The sequence below is a fragment of the Chiloscyllium plagiosum genome, chromosome 17 (genome assembly GCF_004010195.1).
Source record: "Chiloscyllium plagiosum isolate BGI_BamShark_2017 chromosome 17, ASM401019v2, whole genome shotgun sequence".
NCBI lineage: Eukaryota > Metazoa > Chordata > Chondrichthyes > Orectolobiformes > Hemiscylliidae > Chiloscyllium > Chiloscyllium plagiosum.
In genome coordinates this window covers 56,324,840-56,343,442 of record NC_057726.1, presented here as the reverse complement: position 1 = coordinate 56,343,442, position 18,603 = coordinate 56,324,840, and the positions used below count along the sequence as shown (strand labels likewise).

At 43.8% G+C, this 18,603-nt stretch overlaps 1 protein-coding gene across 1 annotated transcript in view; it reads left to right on the top strand.

The window, feature by feature from the left end:
• snrkb (SNF related kinase b) overlaps nt 1-18,603 on the top strand; it is a 125,942-nt gene that overhangs the window by 102,203 nt on the left and 5,136 nt on the right. The window contains exon 3 of the mRNA XM_043707176.1: nt 16,030-16,242. Coding sequence (XP_043563111.1) covers nt 16,030-16,242 — 213 coding nt within the window. The remainder of the gene's footprint in view (nt 1-16,029; nt 16,243-18,603) is intronic.

Genomic DNA, 18,603 nt, shown 5'->3' with positions numbered 1-18,603 from the left:
GGTCCATTGCAGCCCCTTGATATTTCTGATTGTGAATCCATCATGCGTGAAGACCTGAATCATTACTGTGACTGCGCCAGGGCATTTGTTGTGTCACCATAGTCTTACCAGACCATAGGGACTGTTCTCTTATTAGAGTGAAGCGAGTGGTGGTGATTTAACCTGAGGTCCGCCAGACCCCAGGCGAGGGAAGAAATTGAGAAGGAGAGTCCTTCATGTAACCTCAAGCCGGTGATGGGAATTGAACCCATGCTGTTGGTATCACACTGCTCTGCAAACTGACAATCCAGCCAACCGAGCTGGACAGTGATCAGGTTTGAAACAATGTTGAGGAGCACGGCAGAGAGAGAGAGAGAGAGAGGGAGTTTTTATTTATCAGTAACAGCAGCATCAAGGCATTGGTGAAGAGATATTGCGAATGAGGAAGTAGCCCAAGGCATCAAGATAAACTTCTGATTTTCGTCACTGTAACAAAAGATGGGGAGCATTTGGATCAAATCTAGTTCACTTAAACCAGTCCATCTGTCTGTGAAGCAACAAAAGCTGGCACTTATTATGCTGCTGTCAATGCTCATACTCCTCCTCAAGTCTTGATATAAAATAGCTGAAAGCATAGGAGCAGTTGGAATGTGTGAAAAGACTGACAGGGCTGTTTTCCCTGAAGCATCGGAGGCTGAGGGGGGTGACCTTATAGAGGTTTATAAAATCGTGAGGGGCATGGATAGGATAAATAGACAAGGTCTCCTCTCTGGGGTCGGGGAGTCCAGGGCACAGGGCATAGGTTTAGGGTGAGAGGGGAAAGATATAAAAGAGACCTGAGGGGCAGCTTTTTCACGCAGAGGGTGGTACGTGTATGGAATGAGCTCCCAGAGGAAGTGGTGGAGGCAAGAATGATTGCAACATTTAAAAGGCATCTGGACGGGTACATGAATATGGAGGGGTTGGAGGGATATGGGCTGGCTGCTGGCAGGTGGGACTAGATTGGGTTGGGATATCTGGTCCGCATGGATGAGTTGGACTGAAGGGTCTGTTTCCGTGCTGCACATCTCTATGACTCTATGAAGACAAACCAAGTTTGTCCAATCGCTCTGCATATGTAATACCCTCAAGTTAGGCAATATGTACCCTTTCTAAAGCCTCCACATCCTTCTGGTAGTGTGTCCACCAGAACTGTACACAACATTCCAAGTGTGGTCTAATTAAATATTTATACAGCTGCCACATACCTTATCAATTTTTATAATCTATGCCATCTTGACCACCTTATCCATTTGTGTTGCCACTTTCAAGGAATTGTGGACCTGTACACTTAGATCCTTCTGTATGTTGATGTGACTGAGGTTTCTGCCTTCTACTGTCTACTTCCCTTGTGCTGCTGTCACTAATAAGTCTGCACTTTTCCAAAAGTGAGTAAATCCTGTCCCTAAGAATCTCCAACAGTAATTTCTCTACCACTGATGTAAGGCTCAACTGGCTGTGATTTCCCATATAATTCTTGCTGCCCTCCTTAAACAAAGGAACAACATTGTCTGTTCTCCACTCCTCTGGGACTTGTCCTGTGACGAAAGAGGATAGAAAGCTTTCATACAGGGCCCCAGCAATTTCCTCACCTGTCTCCCTCAGCATTGTGGGATAGGTCCCATCAGGTCCTGGGGACTTGTCTACCTTTAATGCTTTTTAAAACACCCAACACCTTTTTAACATTGACATGTCCCAGAATATCAACATACCCTTCACGAGACTGAACATCCACCATGTCCATCTCCTTTGTGAATACTAATACATAGTACTCATTAAGGACCTTACCCACTTCATCTGGCTCCACATATAAATTCCCTCCTTTGTTATTCAGTGGACCTACTCTTTCCCTAGCTACGTGCTTGCTCCTTATATATGTATTAAACACCTTGGGATTTTTCTTAATCCCATTTGCCAAAACCAATGCATGGCCCTATTTGACCCTCCTAATTCCTTGTTTGAGTTCTTTCATGCTATCTCTGTAGTCTTCAGGTGCTCTGTCTGTCTTCACTTTCCTAAAATTTATGTATGCCTCCTTTTCCTTTTTGACTTAAGCTCACAATTTCCTCTGTCACCCAAGGTTCCTGAAACTTGCCATCCTTATCCTTCATTTTCACAGGAACATTTGAATTAAATTGAATTGAATTTATTATCATGCTTCGGAGATGCCGGTGTTGGACTGGGGTGTACAAAGTTAAAAATCACACAACACCAGGTTATAGTCCAATAGGTTTAATTGGAAGCACACTAGCTTTCGCTGATGAAGGAGCGTCGCTCCGAAAGCTAGTGTGCTTCCAATTAAACCTATTGGACTATAACCTGGTGTTGTGTGATTTTTAACTCTGAATTTATTGTCACGTGTGACAAGGCACAGTGAAAAGCTTTGACTTGTGAGTAATACAGTCAGATCATGTAGTTAGGTAGCATAGTTAAGTAAATTGTAGGTAAACAGCGACCAAAACAAAAAACACAGGTGCAGGCGAATGTTAAGAGTTTGTGAGTTCATTCAGTATTCTATCAAGTAGGGTTGAAACTGTATCAAAACCGGCTGGTGGCATGTTTTCAGGCTTCTGTCCTTCTCAATGATAGAGGTTGAAGAAAAGCATTGCCAGGATGGGATGGATCTTTGAGAATGCTGGCTGCCTTTCCTTGACAGTGGGCCTAGTAGATGGATTCTATAGATGGTGAGTCCTGAACTCAAATCAATTGGCCTTTGTGGGTGCCAAGTACCTTCAAACAGTCACTCCCATTCGACATTCTTTAGTTTCTGCCTTTGTGGTAGTTAGCCTCCCCCCAGTTTAGTACTTTCACCTGTGGACTAGCCTTATCCTTAATCAGTTTACGGAGTTTACAGAATTATGGTCACTGTTCCCAAAATGCTCCCCCACTGAAACTTTGATCACCTGCCAGGCTCAGTCTGCAATAAGAGGTCCAGTATGGCACCTTGCCTAGTTGGACTATTTACACACTGTTTCAAAAACTATCCTGGACACACCATACAAATATACCCCAGCCCCAATCCAAGCCTCTGGAACTAAGCGAGCCCCAGTTAATGTGGGGAAATTAAAATCACCCACCTTAATAATCATGTTATTTTCACATTTTTCCACAATCTGTCCATATGTCTGTTCCTGTATCATTCAATGGCTGTTGGGACGCCTGTATTGCAATCCCATCAAAGTAGCTGCATCCTTCGTATTCCTGAGTTCTACCCATAAGGCCTTGCTGGAAGAGCCCTCCAAGATGTCCTCCCTCAGTACAGCTGTAATAGACCCCCTTATCAGTAACGTAACCCCCCCCCCCAACCTCTTTTACATCCCTCGCTATCTCACCTAAATCTCAGAATGTTAAGCTACCAGTCTTGTCCCTCTCTCAACCAAGTCTCTGATAGTATCATAGAATAGAATAGAATCCTAGAATCCCTACAGTATGGAAGCAGCCCATTCAGTCGACACCGACCCTCCAATGAGCCACCAATGTCTCCCTCCATCTCTCATCCCTGTAACCCTGTATTTCCCGTGGCTAACCCACCTAACTTACACATCCCTGGTCACTATGGGAAATTTAGCATGGCCAATCCACCTAACCGGCACATATTTGGACTGTGGGAGAAAATTGGAGCACCTGGAGAAAACCCAAGGAGACACTGGGACAATTTCACATGCTGACCTACTGCACTAGATCTTACCTCCCCAGGCCACACTAGTTTAAACCCTCCCAAGTAAACCTTCCTCCAGGATATTGGTGTCCCCCCAGTTTAGGTGCAACCCCTCCTTCTTGTATAGGTCACACCTGTGCTAGAAGATCTCTGAAGCCCTCCTCTTATACCAACCCTTTAGCCATGTATTTAATGGTACTATCTCCCTATTGTTTGTCTCACTGACATGACACATGAAGTGATTAACAGGTTACAACCCAAGAAGTCCTGCTTTTCAAGTTCCCACCGCATTCCCAGAACTCCCTTTGCAGGACCTCTTCTCTCTCCCTGCCTCTGTCGTTAGCACCAATGTGGACCACAACCTCTGGCTGCTCACCCTACCCCTTCAGAATGTCCTGTGCCTGCTCAGAGACATCCTTTACCCTGACAACAGGGAGGAATGCCCCATCCTGGAGTCTCACGGAAAGTCTACCTGCTCCCTTGACCATATAGTCCCCTATCACTACTGCTCACCTACAATTCAACCCTCCCTGCTGCACGACAGTGGTGCCACTGATCTGGCTGCTGTTGCTGCTGCTTTCCCCTGAGAAGCCATTCACCTGACAGGCTGCAAGACATGGAATAATCACAGGTGACTGCACTGCCTGCCCAACTTGCTGGTCCCCTCGATGGTCAGCTAACACTTCTCTGTCTGTGTAGCCCTTACTGGTGGTTTGTCCAGCTCACTATCTATGACATCCATGGGCCGGAATGTTCTGGTCTAGTCTGCTAATCTTTCCACTATATGTTGCTGACCTATTGCCCTAATCAAATCCCCACGCTCTCCATGCTAAAGGCCCGCCTGGGACCCTCTATTAGCAATCCTGTATCCTGGCATTTTCCTTCCTTTTGCCAGTAGCAGGCAGAAGGGCAGACCGAGCTGGTAGAGTATCGACCTACCTTGCCACTCTGTCCTATCGTGTGTAAATAGATGAGGCGTGGATTCACTGCCTATTCCAAACTAATGTAAATTCTAGAAATGATCAGGAGCTGCAGGGCGTTTGCGGCAGAGTTATATTCATAAAGGTTTTGACAGGAGGCATCATAGAAGTTCTGAAGAAAGCTGGATATGGCATAAAATGGACTGTGATTTCTAAAAATGGTCAAAACCTGCGTGTGTATTTATGCCGCCCCAGGATATTGTTGGATCATTTCCGCTGATCAGAAATGAGCGTGTTGAGTTCCTCCTCAATTGACATTGCCCCATAATTATGCTGCAAGTTTCACTGCAATTTTGGGCCAGGCTTCACAAATCCTACTCTCCGTTATGTTGTTTAAGTGATTCAAAATGGAATAGAGGTCTGAGTCTTTAAATTCTAGTAACACATAGATGTGAAACTATTTAATACAAATTCATGCATTGAGCTGAAGCTATCATGCTGCATTGATCTCCTTGAAGAGACTATTTAAAGATGGCTCACTTCTTTTAAGGTACTTTGGTGGCCAGCAACATCACTGATGTGTATAATCTGCAAAGGCAGCTTGCTGAGATGTGAATAAAATAAATCGCATGGGAATAGCAATGATGGAAAAGCCTATTTTTGTCTGAGTGTTATGGAGATAGGGTAAAAACATCAAACAGTTCACTGATTCATTCTTTCGTACTTAGTGAGCAAGACATCCTGCGTATTTGATGCTGCAGGATTCAAGGGATTTGATATAATATTAACAGTAAAGGTCCAGAGTGTCGGTTTTATGATATAGGAGTAACTGTGAGATATATCACTTCAAAAAACGAATCAGATTAGGATCTGAGAGGTAAAATTAAATTCCAAAGCTATAGAAGGTTTTGACAAAACCCTGCATTATCTTAAATTGTAACAGAAACTGTAACTGAGTAGCAATACTGAATAGGGAATTGAAAAGGATATTGCAGAGCATCTCAGTGCTGTTGTCCTTCAGACTGACCTGCTAATCCCTGGCACTGTATTTTGTTCAATCAATCACAGCAGAATTTATGGACAATCTTCTTTGCAGTGATATGTTGCCCATCGGTAGCTTAGCACTTACAGAGAAGAGATGCCAGTCTTGGGCATAATGCCAGCCTTGCTGCAAATCATTGCAGTGATGAAGCTATTCAAGGGGCCACTGCTCTCACATTGGAAGTACAACAGTGCTCACTGTCACTGTACTCCACATGACCTCTTTGGCAGAGAAACCATTGAAGTCAGAAAGGTATTTGGCAAAAATAAGATTCATTGCTGTGAACATGAATATAGTGAGTGTAATATCTTTAGTGCCCTGCACTAAGGAGGGTTAACCCAGATTTCAGTACTTCAGTCCAAAAGTGAAGCTAGTTTACAAATTTATCTCCAAGTTTTTAGTTAACAATTGGGAAACTTACTCTCAACAAACTATGACTAACTTGCATCACATGAACACTGTAGGATCGAGGATATGAAACACTGTTGCTTTTCATTCATCTTGTGTGAAGGAATTTAAAAATTACATGTTCATGAGATTTTGAATTCCTGTATTCCAGCCATTTGATTTAGTACTGCATTGTTTCTATTACTGAATAAAATATACAATAGTTTTTAAAGTGATCACTGTTTTCCTTTTGAGTAGTGAGGTTGACCAGGGTGCACTGAGATATACTGTCGTCGTGTATTGCAGAGATACCTACCTCTATTTAACTTCCTTTTACCAAACTGTGCCACCTTACATTTGCTAACATTGAATTCCATCAGCCAGTTTTCCACCATTTTATCAAAATCTGCTTGAAGCCTCCTTTAGTTTAATATGCCTCCTTGTTTAATATCACCTGTGGTACAGAATGGACAGAAATGGTAATATAACACAACCTTATGATACACCTTTAATCCCTTTGAACTATGTGAGGAAGCTGACATTTACTCCTAATCTCTTTTCTACCCTCTAGCCAGTTTATAATTGGTATTGGTATGGTCCACTTAGTTCTGTAGCCTTTCCTCCTCCTCTGGTAGTTTCCGATGTTGCGTTGTCAAACAATTTCTTTAAAAGCAGGACCATTGCATTCCCCATTTTCCATATTGTTACGGACTCAACGAAGTTGTTTTCTCTGGAATCCACTTTGATTGCCCTAACCTCCTCATTAATCTGATGTTTGGTAACTTTATTTTTATTGACCTTCATGGGTACAATAATTAAAGTTAAATTCCAGTGTAGTATAGTGGGGTGTTCTATGGTGAGAACAGTCAAGTCTCCTTTATGCTGAGCTTTGATCTAGGTGTTCCAGTCAGAAAAATTATGGTGTGGGATTATTCCGAAGATGCATGGGGAAGTGTCCTGGCTAACAGTTATCCCTCTACCGTTGTTGCTAAAGCAGATAATTAATTTTGTTTCTGGGAAATTATTGTGCACACATTGACATTTTTCTTAAATTGAAAGCTGTTCTGTAAAACATACAGAGACACCCTGAAGGTAGGGTGTAAAATGTAAAAACAGGACATGCATTTTTTTAACCATTTTATCTTTCCTGCTGGAAAGCTGGGATGAAAATGCTGTATCACTCACTATCTGGGTGTGCTGGGGGGCTACCTGAAGCCCATGTCATGCCAAACCAGCCTGGGGGGCTAATCCAAACTTTAAAAGTTACAGTGGCAATGCCAGAGATGGCTGATTCCACTAATCTGCATAGGAATGATCTTTGTGGAGCATATCATCTCCTGACAGAACAGGCTGGCAATTGCTGTTCAATATCGGGCTATAACAAATAATTAAAATGATGTCATACAGTTTAAAAAAATCTTGTAGAATCGGATACCGCTTATTGCACTCCACGCATAAGGACAACAATCATTGAGTGCTCACAACATGCCTTGGGAGAGTGCCATAGATAATTAACCTAAATTTCCCTGACACGAAGTCAGAGTTTGAAATGTGTTTTAGAATAGTTGGTGCATTAGCTCTTAAAAACAATCTCGCAAAGTCGCTGCAGGAGTGCCAGCTTTTCTTAGGTGTTATGGTTGGCTGCTGTGGACTGACCTGGCCTTAGTGTGACCGGGCAGGGCTTTCCTACCTTGTAGCTTTTTTTGCGTCCCATTCTATCAGCACCTTCTTATCAATGTATCTGGGTAGGGGAACAATTTGAACCTGTCAGCCGTGCCTGACTTGTGTCAAGTGTTCTTTTTGACTGAAGTGCAGCAGTGAGTGGTACGGAGACTGGCAGTTTATTAGCTGCAGGATTTGAGACAGCAACATGGTCGTCTGCTGCTTCCCTGGTGTACAGCACAACACACCTTTTCCCGCTTGGGTCTTCAGTAATCAAGAAAAGCTGTTCTTCTACCCAAGTGGGTTGTGATAGAAGGTCTTGATCCCCATCTTAATGATTTTGATTATTTTACATTAACCAAGCACTGAACATTTGGATTTTACTTTTCTTTTCCCCTCATGATATTTGGTTCATTTTTTAAAAAAAAATTCTATAATTGAATCTGTGGAGATATTTGTTGCACAGAGACTAGCTGAGTTGTCGCACCTCAGTAAAATGGTTCATCTTCAGGTGTGACCTGAGTTTGTTTTTGTTCATAGGATGTGGGCATCACTAGCTGGACCAGTATTTATTGCCCATCCCTAATTACCCATGAGAAGGTGGTGGTCAGCTGCCCTTCTTGAACTGCTGCATTCCATGTGCTGTAGGTAGACCTCCAATGACCTTTGGGAGAGAGTTCTCGGCTTTTTGACCCAGCCACAGTAAAGGTATAGCGATATATTTCCAAGTCAGGATGGTGAATTGCTTGGAAAGGAGCTTTCAGTTGGTGGTGTTCCCATGTATCTGCTGCCCTTGTCCTTCTAGATGGAGGTAGCCATGTGTTGGATGGGTACTGTTTGAGGGGGACGGAACTCTGAGTCCCAGTCTTGAAAGACTGTTGATTCTTAAAAGACTATTATGAGAGCATCTTTGTCAAGCCTAACTGGAATCTCGGCCACCCAGCACTGGTGACTAATGACAGCTCTGTTCCAGGGAGTGCAAGAATAACTGCTTGACCCTTCTCCAGTGCTACTGTTGAGACCAGTGAAGTAATTATAGTCTAAACCTGGGACCCTTCCTTGTCTGTATGAATCATGTCATGAGCCAAAACCTGGATATGGTGGATTTCAGTGAACTGGTTTTAACAGTAAAGGGATCAATGAATTCATTAATGACGTTGAACAATTGATTTGGAACTGGTGTAAGTAACGGGCTACGGCAGAAACATTAAAAATGGTCCAACACATTTATCCATTTCATATTCAACAATGCAAGTTGACAGAGAATACCATACAGAATGACCTATGGGACACACTCATGGCTAGTAGTTGGATACTCAGCTGATTAAGTGTTTACTGTTGATATAAACATATTTGTGTATGCATTAGCTTTTGCAAGATGTACCTGCTATAGCTGTAGTATTGCACTTCTCCAGGTTTTGGCTTAGCTGGAGGTTGTGCTGCATGTAAATGAGTTAGAAGGCTGGCCCATCAGTGATTCAGGATGAAAAAGAGGTCGTACATGAGGACTACAAGCAGGAGCAGGCCATTTGGTCCTTTGAGCCTGCTCCACCATTCAGTAAGATCATGGTTGATCTTTTCATGGCCTCACTCCACTTACCCACCCTCTCACCATAACCCTTAATTCCTTTATTGTTCAATAAAAAAATCTATCTTAGCTTTCAAAACATTTACTGAAGCAGCATCTACCACTTCACTGGGCAGGGAATTCTATGGATTCACAACCCTCTGGGTGAAGTTCCTTCTCAATTCGCCCTAAATTTGCTCCCCTTAATTTTGAGGCTTTGCTCTCTGGTCCTAGTTTCACCCGCCAGTGGAAACGTCCTCTCTCCTTCTTTCTTATCTATTCCTTTCATAATTTTATATGTTTCTAATAAGATCCTCTCTTCCCCCCCCCCCCCCCCCCCAACCCCCACCCTGCTCCATAAATGTCCACCCCTCCAGTGCCAGTACATCCTTTCTCAAGTAAGGAGACCAAATCTGCATGCAGTACTCCAGATGTGGTCTCACCAGCACCCTGTATAGCTGCAACATAGCCTCTCTACTTTTAAACTCAGCTCTGACACCCCCAAGTCTGTCCACCATCTACAAGGCACAAGTCAGGCGTGTGATGGAATGCTCCCCTCTTGCCCACCAGGTGTAGCTCCAACAACACTCAAGAAGTTTGACACCATTCAGACAAAGCGACCTACTTGATTGGCACCACATCAACAAACATTAAATCCCTCCACCACCAGCGCTCAGTACCAGCAGTGTGTACTATCTGCAAGATCCTTAGAACAGCACCTTCCAAACCCACAACCACTTCCATCTAGAAGGACAAGGGCAGGAGGTACTTGGAAACACCACCACCTGCAAGTTCCCCTCCAATCCACTCACCACCTTTCCTTGGAGAAATATACCACTGTTTCTTCAGTCATTGGGTCAAAATCCTGGAATTCCCTCCCTACTGGCATTGTGGGTCAACCCACAGCAAGCGGACTGTAGCGATTCAAGAAGGCAGCTCCCCACCACCTTCTCCAGGTCAAATAGGGATGGACTATCAATGCTGGCCAGGCAGCGACATCCAAGTCCCACAAATGAATTTAAAAAAAACTCAATCCCTTTAGCAGTGTAGGACAAAATTCCATTTCCCTTCCTTTACTGAAGTAGCATCTACAACAGACACCTGTTGTGTCTGATCAGGGTCAGGTGCGGTGTACAAAGCCCTGGGCTTTCCCCATTGGGCTCAGGGTTTCTCCCCCTTCGCTTAGATACACGACACAAACAATTTTGTTAGGTACTGTGTGTAATAAGCACGAGCACTCTATTCAGTTCCACGTTATCAGGGGGAACCACCAACTGCTTTCTCAGGAGTTGAGTGTAGAACTCTTACGACTAGGATTGGGGTGCTTTTGACAGGTGAGGACTGGAAGTCATTCAGATGTTTCATAGTTTCTGTGGCATTCAGTGAGAATTTATTGGCTGTTAACAATTGGGGTAAAGGTGGCAGGGGTACAGTGTAAATCTCACAGCAGGCCATACCTGTACCTGCAGCAAGTACAAAGCACCTAGTATAGCAGCTATTAACCCTCTATGCTGCATCGAAGGCTGAGATCTAGAGAAGACATGGAAAAGTTAAGTGCATTTCGTGTAAATAAAAATGTATGACGTTCAATCTACTGGAGCTGTCAGTAGCATGTGTTGCCTGAGGGGCTGCAGCACATCCAGTGTATCAGAGCTGACGGGCTGATGCGTAAGGCTTGCTTCAGTCAGTATTTGAGAGAGCTGTGTGCATTTTTGAATGATTAGATTAGATTACCCACAGTGTGGGACCAACCCATTTGGCCCACCAACCCTCCGAAGAGTAACCCAACCAGACCCATTCTCCTACGTTTACCCCTGACTAATGCACCTAACGGCCAATTCACCTGACCTGCACATCTTTGGATTGAGGGAGGAAACCGGGGCACCCAGTGGAAACCCTCGTAGACACTGGGAGATCAGTGCAAACTCCACACAGGCAGGGGCCCAAGGCTGGATTCAAACCCGGGTCCCTGGCGCTGTGAGGCAGCAGTGCTAACCAGTGAGCCACCGTACTGCCCCAGTGTTCCTAATTTTGTTTTTTGTTCCTAATTTTGTCATTGCTAATTGACAAGTGTCTCAGACAGCTGCAGTGAAGTGTAGTGGGAAAGTAGTGAAGGTATTCTGCTGTATGATTGACTGTAGTTATCAATGTGCATCTTCTTCCCTTCCTGTCTGTGCGCAATATAAGGTATTGAGAGGGATAGAGATACAGAAGGCACGTTGAGAGAATAATCCAGTGAAGATGTGATAGAGTGTGGTGCTTTGCTTAGAATAGTCTCTGGGGCTGGTGTTTTGTGTTCAACAGCCTGTAGGCTGCAGATTCGAACCAGCTGTGTTCCCATACCAAAATACTGTACATAAACACTGCCTGTTTTTAATCACCACTTCAACACAATATGAAAGAAAAAAGGCTGTGGTGCAATTTGGGGAGCGCCAGGTTGGATCTACCATTCATCATGTTTACCAGACTCGGTCCAGTTCACAAGTTCGAGGGAGATGCAGAAAGGAATGCACTATTTCTTTTCGTCAGACAAGTATGTTTAAGGTTACGGAAGCAAATAAGATAGATCAGCTTACAGATCACCCATTATTTATGACAGAACGAACTTGAGGCATTGAACAACCTCCTCTCATTCTTAAATTCCTCACTGGATATTATACCCTGGCAAAGGCAAGGTTTGGATGCTTTTCCCATGTCTCACTCTGAGACCGGGACATTGTGGTCCTCCACTGGGGCTGCATACCCTCCAACTATCTGGGAAATTATAGTGAGAGGAAAACAATGACCTCAAAATAGGAGGGGAATTACTTATAAACACATACAAGCTAACAACAATCTAAATCGTAGCAATTTTTAAAACTCGAAAGTGCCCCTGTAATGCCATCATACTCCCAGAGGGGAATAGGGTTGATCTTTCGTTAGAGAGAGACAACTGGAGAGTTTAACCAGAAGGACTCCATGCCTCAGGCAAGGGCTGAGGTTGAGAAGGCAGGATCTATTTAGTGAACCTGCGCTGTTGACATCACCACCCAGCTAGTGGAGCTAACCAGGGCCCATTAAAGTATTAATAGTCTCTCGTTTGGGCTCATGAGGAAATAAAGGATTCAAGCCCCTTCTGTCCTCAAAATATTTGTTAGAAAAATCCTCTGCAAAACTTCCTTTCTTAAAAGAAACATGGGAGCAATGTCTGTTGGGAGTTTTTGGCCAGAGACCATTGTTTCAAATGGGCTGGAATGTTTGAGAAAAGTACTTTCATTGTCTTCATTGGGCAGGATGTAGCTGCTGGTTGGAACTTCTGGGCAAAAAGCTGGTGCGCTGCATTTCTATTGGATTCCAGCCAGCTCTCCATCCCGTGGTGGCATCTTCCACTTGGACAGAGAGCTCAAACCAACCACATGATAGGGAATCAGCTGTTCTTTCAGAACTGCCAACAAACACACCAAAATCAGATGGTGTGCACGCAACCATTTGACCTGGGTTTTATCGATCAGACAATGTTATCTGTTGGTTTGCAGTCACCAACATTGAGAGCTTCACAATGGTGAGAATTGCATCATGCTGAAGTGTCAGGTTTCAGAATGTGAGACGGTGGAATTCCTGAATCACTTTGGCGAAAATGTTCTCATTACTGCTTACCTTGCGTGCAGCAAAATAATTCCTGATGCAGCGTACCACCTAATCAGGTTAAATCAGTATGTTTACAGATTCTTTGATGAATGTTGAAGGTGTTGGAATTTGGGAAAAACTGGTTTCCTCACAACATCTCAGCGAGTCTGATCTTGTGTGTGCACTTGGCAGGTTGAGAACAGTTTGGAGCGTGCTGTTGACATCCTGACTGAAATCTGAATGGCAGAGTTATGAGTCAGTTCTGACTCAGTGGTGTAAACTTGCTCGTGAGTCAGAAATTTCTATGTCCGATCATCAATCCTAAGATTTGAGGATCTAGGCTTATAGTATTGGGAACGCTGACTTTTTGACATTAATTTCAAGCTCTGTCAGGAAGACAGAAAGGATCCCATGGTATTATTTGAGGAAGAATGGAGGAGTTCTCCTGGTCAACACTTATCCTTCAATAAACATCATTTAAGAAACCAATAATAATTTAACTCATTGTTTGTGAATCCTTACTGTGTATACAGTGGCTTCCATCTTGACCTAGATTAAGCCCTGATTAGGTTTTATTAGGACCTTCTGAAGGTGTGAAAGGCGCTACATAAATATACATTCCATTTGTTTCTTCTTTCTCTCAAAGTCCAGGGATTGCACCTGGACTTTTGCTTTTCAAATCCTTTTTTGAAATTTGTTCCTTAATGCTGTGAGGCTTTTTCCAGCATCTGTTCCCAGTGGATTCTTAGTGCTGGCGGGAAAATACCATGATTTCAGGCCAGGGCCTGTGGGCTTTCTGTGACTGAACTTGCAAATATTTGGCTTCAAGAAACTGCAGTAATCCAAAGTGTGCTTCTGAATTCCCATCTGAACTTTGAACTCCCAAATTGAAGACATTTGACAGCTTAGGGGCTATTTATTTAAAATCTAGAGTGATAAAAGTTTATGGAAATTTAAGAAGTTCAATCCATGGTGTATGGGCAATTCATTCCTATTCGCAATTCTATTTCTTCATGTTAGCTGGTTTTGTTTGGAATGGGACTAGAACTCCCTACCTGTGACTGAGACCAGAGTGCAACCATGAGCCAAGTCCAGCAGTATAAAGCTGGATGCCAAATGTCTTAATTTTCACAGGTTTCCCAAGCACCCAACAAATTCAGGTACAAGTGGAAAAAATAGCCCACTGCACTCTTTAACTTTTTGTGATATTACTTGAACTGTCCTTCAGTATTCCCAAAACCAACTTAACGTAGCTGTGTAGTTGGGTCTGTATGTGTCAGTGAGGACCTGGTATTCACATGGGAGATGAATTTGAAATGTGTTGTTTGTGGGTCCACTTAAGCAAGTCCAGCTGCTGACACTGCGCATCAGAAAATGGAAACTGCAGTCAAAAGGTCAATATTTAATGATTAGCAACTGTAAACCTTACAACTTCACTAATTCAACGGCTGATTTATTAACCCTGAGAGACATGCTTTGAGCAATTTCCAGTCCTGGGTCTAAACGCACACTGCATTGATGAAATTAGCACCAGGACATTTGCAAAAGCTCTTAGAAGCCCATTGTTTGCATCTCTGCAAATGGGTGCTGGTGAATGGTTCCTCGTTTGCTGAGCTCCACGGGGAATAACAGGAGCAATAACATTCTTTGAATGCAATGTGCATGTCTCTGTTCCTCTGTGTGACTGTGAGATGCTTCTGTTGTTGTCTTTTAATTCATTATTGTATGTCATGCGTTTATGTATATTACTGTGCAACAGAATGTGCCTCACATCACTGTCACTGCCTATAGCTGATTCTTGTATTAAACAGCACATTCCTGTTCCTACATTGTACACAGGGAAGTCAGTGGTGTCTTGTGTCAAAGAGATAATAATTAGGTCACAGCGTCAGTGCAGAATTCCGGTCGGATGGGTCGTGAAACTGCTGGACTTGTTCCTGACGTTGAATGTATTTTGGGGAACGGGGGGGATGTTTTTGGCAGGTAGGGAGTTCTCACAGATTCAAATTCTATCTTACCTATTGCCTGAAGTGGTGTATTGTTTTACTGGACAGGTCTTTATTTAGGTGGCTTCCAAGTTTGCCATGAGAGTTGTGTGTGTCTGGGGAACTTCCCTCAAATGAAGGAGTAGGCTGCATAATGTTTGTCTCCGTTGTGGGGTGGGTTTATTTAGATTAGATTAGATTCCCTACAGTGTGGAAACAGGCCATTCGGCCCCACCAATCCACATTGACCCTCTGAAGAGTAACCCACCCAGACCCATTTCCCTCTGACTAATGCCCCTGGCACTATGGGCAATTTAGCATCTGACCTGCACGTCTTTGTGATTGTGGGAGAAAACCAGAGGAAACTCACGCAGACACGGGGAGAATGTGCAAACTTCACGCAGACAGTCGCCTGAGGCTGGAATCGAACACGAATCGCTGGCAGTGTGAGGCAGCAGTGCTACCACTGAGTCACCGTGCTGCCCTTATTGGGCTGAGTAACCCTGGAAGCTAGCCATGACCCTCCTGCAGGTACCCCACTAAAGTATAAGCAATCCAGAATCCCATCCCTCAAGAAACCAGAGAGATACATAGTACTGGGATGGCTGGAGCATCTGTGGTAGGGTGTCCCGAGGATTTACTGTGATCACAACAGCTTCTGGTATTTATAGTCCAGGCAATTGATGTTTGTTCTAGACTGCACTGCTCTGATGCTGCTGCAAAGAATGTACTTGTAATGTGACAGAAAGCTAGCATCTCACATCATTAGCACTTATAGTCCATCTCCAAGAGTTAAGCAGCCCTTTTCATTACCACTCTGGTACTTTGCAAATATTTGGTCATTCACGGTAACACTCCTGAAATCCTCACCTGCTGTCCTGGCATAAATTTCGAACCCAGTTCGTTTTTAGCAGCGATGACCAGATCAGCTGAAGAGAGGTTAGGGTCAGCTGCTAACCGGCTGTGACACTCTGTTCTTGGGTATTCCTTGAAAGGTCTGAGGCCTGTTCGCAACTCCCTCAGAACAGGTTTCCATCCTTTGCTGACCGAAAGTGGCAGGAGGATAGGTCTTCTCCTGAGAGAGAAGTTTAAACCTGTGGTGAACTGCGTGCAAATGAAGTCCTTTTGGGTTTGCGAGTCCTTCCACCCACTAATGTGTTTTTTTGCTCTCTGCCTCTTTGCAGTTTGATCTCCAGGATGCTGCAGAGGGATCCGAAGAAGAGGGCGTCTCTGGAAGAGATTGAGGGTCATCCATGGCTCCAGGGTGTTGACCCTTCTCCGGCCAAGAAGCTGAGCCTGCCTCTCACGTCCTATAAGAGCCTCTCCGAGGAAGAGCATGAAATAATTATTCAGGCAATGGAATGTGGCAACATCGCGCAGAGGGAGCTGATCCAAGAGTAAGTAGATATTTATAATACCTTGCAGTCATCTTTTGGAGAGGTCAGTGTTAAAGACTGAGGGGAAGCTGTTTAAAATGTATCTTATCCAATCGCGCTCCCCAGCCACGTCAGGATATTTTCAGTTAAACAAATCTTGGAGCTGGGTTTGCAGATAACTGTTTCCTCAGTCCATTGTTTACGTACTTGAGCTTTGACAATCCAAATTTGCAACGGACTTCCCCATCTTGTTTAAGTTGATGTCTTACTCGCTTTTGTAACCTCTTCCTTTACCTTGGTGGAGCCAGATAAGCAGCTGACTGGCCATCGCAGGGAAATCTGCCAGATGTTTGGCTCTGCATGTTCTGTCAGGTTAGCCATTGTGCTGAATTCAAGAGCCAGATTAAATTCCCTGCAAACATACCTGTTGGAGGCAGACCACTGTACATGGGAGGAGAGGAAGGGAGCAGGCAATGAAAACCTGAGATCATATTGGAGCTCAGAGGCACTGGGTCACTGCTTATCCTGCTCCTAAAGCAAATGTTTTCTGTCTATTTGTGACTGGGTGATTGGCTTGTGTCTGAATGCAGTGTGTGGAGTACACCATGAAAAAGCTGCGAGCTAGGCACCAGGGCAGATAAACTGAAAGCTTTGTAATGAGGCTTTCATATTGCTATTGGTAAGAGATAATATATTCCTCAAATAACTGCTCAGTGAATTGTTAGGTTAACGAAGCCTTGAACAAAACGTTCAGTAGGTTTTTTTTTGTTTGACAAGTGAAGAATAGACATGGTGCAACTTCTTGGATGGAACTGATCCTTATTGATGCCAAGATTTTATGCAAAAAGGAGGGGAGGGGGTTGGTCGTGGAAAGAGCACAGAAATAAGTCAAGGGGGATCTGAGTAAACCTAACTATTTAACTAAGCTGCATGTAATTAATTATAAAGTTAATGGGAGTAAATGGGGCGTGTGGAATGAAACACCCATGAAGATTGAGTCGATGTCCAGCCTCAGGTGGCCCTGAGAGTTGTATTTGAACGGATTTCTACACCAGTTCTCCCTTGTTGTGTGATTGGCATTGCCATCTGTCTCTCTCCAGTCTACAGCAGGAGAGGTGAGAGTTTGAGTGCTGGCTGCTGCCTGAATAGTGATCTAGCAGATGGCTGCAAACTGCATCAACCATTAGGCCTCAATATTAGAAACAATAAGGGATTGATAATGTTGGATCATCTCTTGGGCCTTATTAGTGTCGGTAACATTAGTCGCACTCCACAGCTCTGTAACCGAGGCCTCCTGACAGCTTCTCAGGATGACATCATGCCTTTTGGGAAGGCGACAGTGAAGATTTATTTCAGTTTTATATAATTCATTAGTCCGCTTAGCCAGAAATCGCGACCTTGTCATTTAATCTTTACCAGATATTGCACCATCAATAAGGATGATATCATAGCTAATTTTAGTTCATGATGCCACCTGGTGCTTTCAGCAAGTACTGCAAGGTTACATCTAAGCAATTGCAATTCTTGCTCAAATAATGGCATTTTACTTCAGAACCCTGTGCAAACTAAAGGCTGAATTCCACTGCACTGGAAAAGATCATATCTAGCCTAAGTAATCAGGCTAAAAACATCGAAACATGTACCATACTTCCCACCTATGGTAATGCAGTGATTTTATTTTACTGAAGCTTTGTGTGGCTTAAGTTCATATTTGTCAGATTAAGGGAATGTGTAGCATTTGTTGGTAGATTAGTGAGTGGTGCTGATGGACCCATGATTTAATGTTGTTTGCCTTCACCAGAATCTTTATTCCAGCTTTTGCAAACTCCAGCCTCAAGCACTCCAGTTTCTCCTCGCCAACATTTAATACTAAACTTCCAATGTTCTCAGCCTATTCCATACTAAATCCCTATGATATGTTGCCAGCTAGTTCCAAAGAAAAGCAGGTTCCCAACTTTAGAGAATGTTGTTGGTGGTTTAATTAGCTGTGCACTTATTTGCAAAGTAAGGGTTATTTCCTATTGTTTTCCTCAATGTAGCTGCAGGTTATTTCACAGCAACAATAAAGATGATTGTGCACTGCATCAGGTAGCAATGCTTGCAGACAGCGTGTGTTGTCAATTTGTGGTTCCTGATTTCCTGCTTTATAGTTCCTGCTGCCTCCGAACTCTCCTGTGGTCCCTTAATTTCTCCTCCCTGTGCTCTCTCTCTCTCATTCTCTCTCTTGCACGCTCTCATTCTCTCTCTGTCTCTCTGCCTCTCTGCCTCTCTGCCTCTCTGCCTCTCTGCCTCTCTGTCTATCTGTCTCTCTGTCTCTCTCTGTCTCTCTCTGTCTCTCTCTGTCTCTCTCTGTCTCTCTCTGTCTCTCTCTGTCTCTCTCTG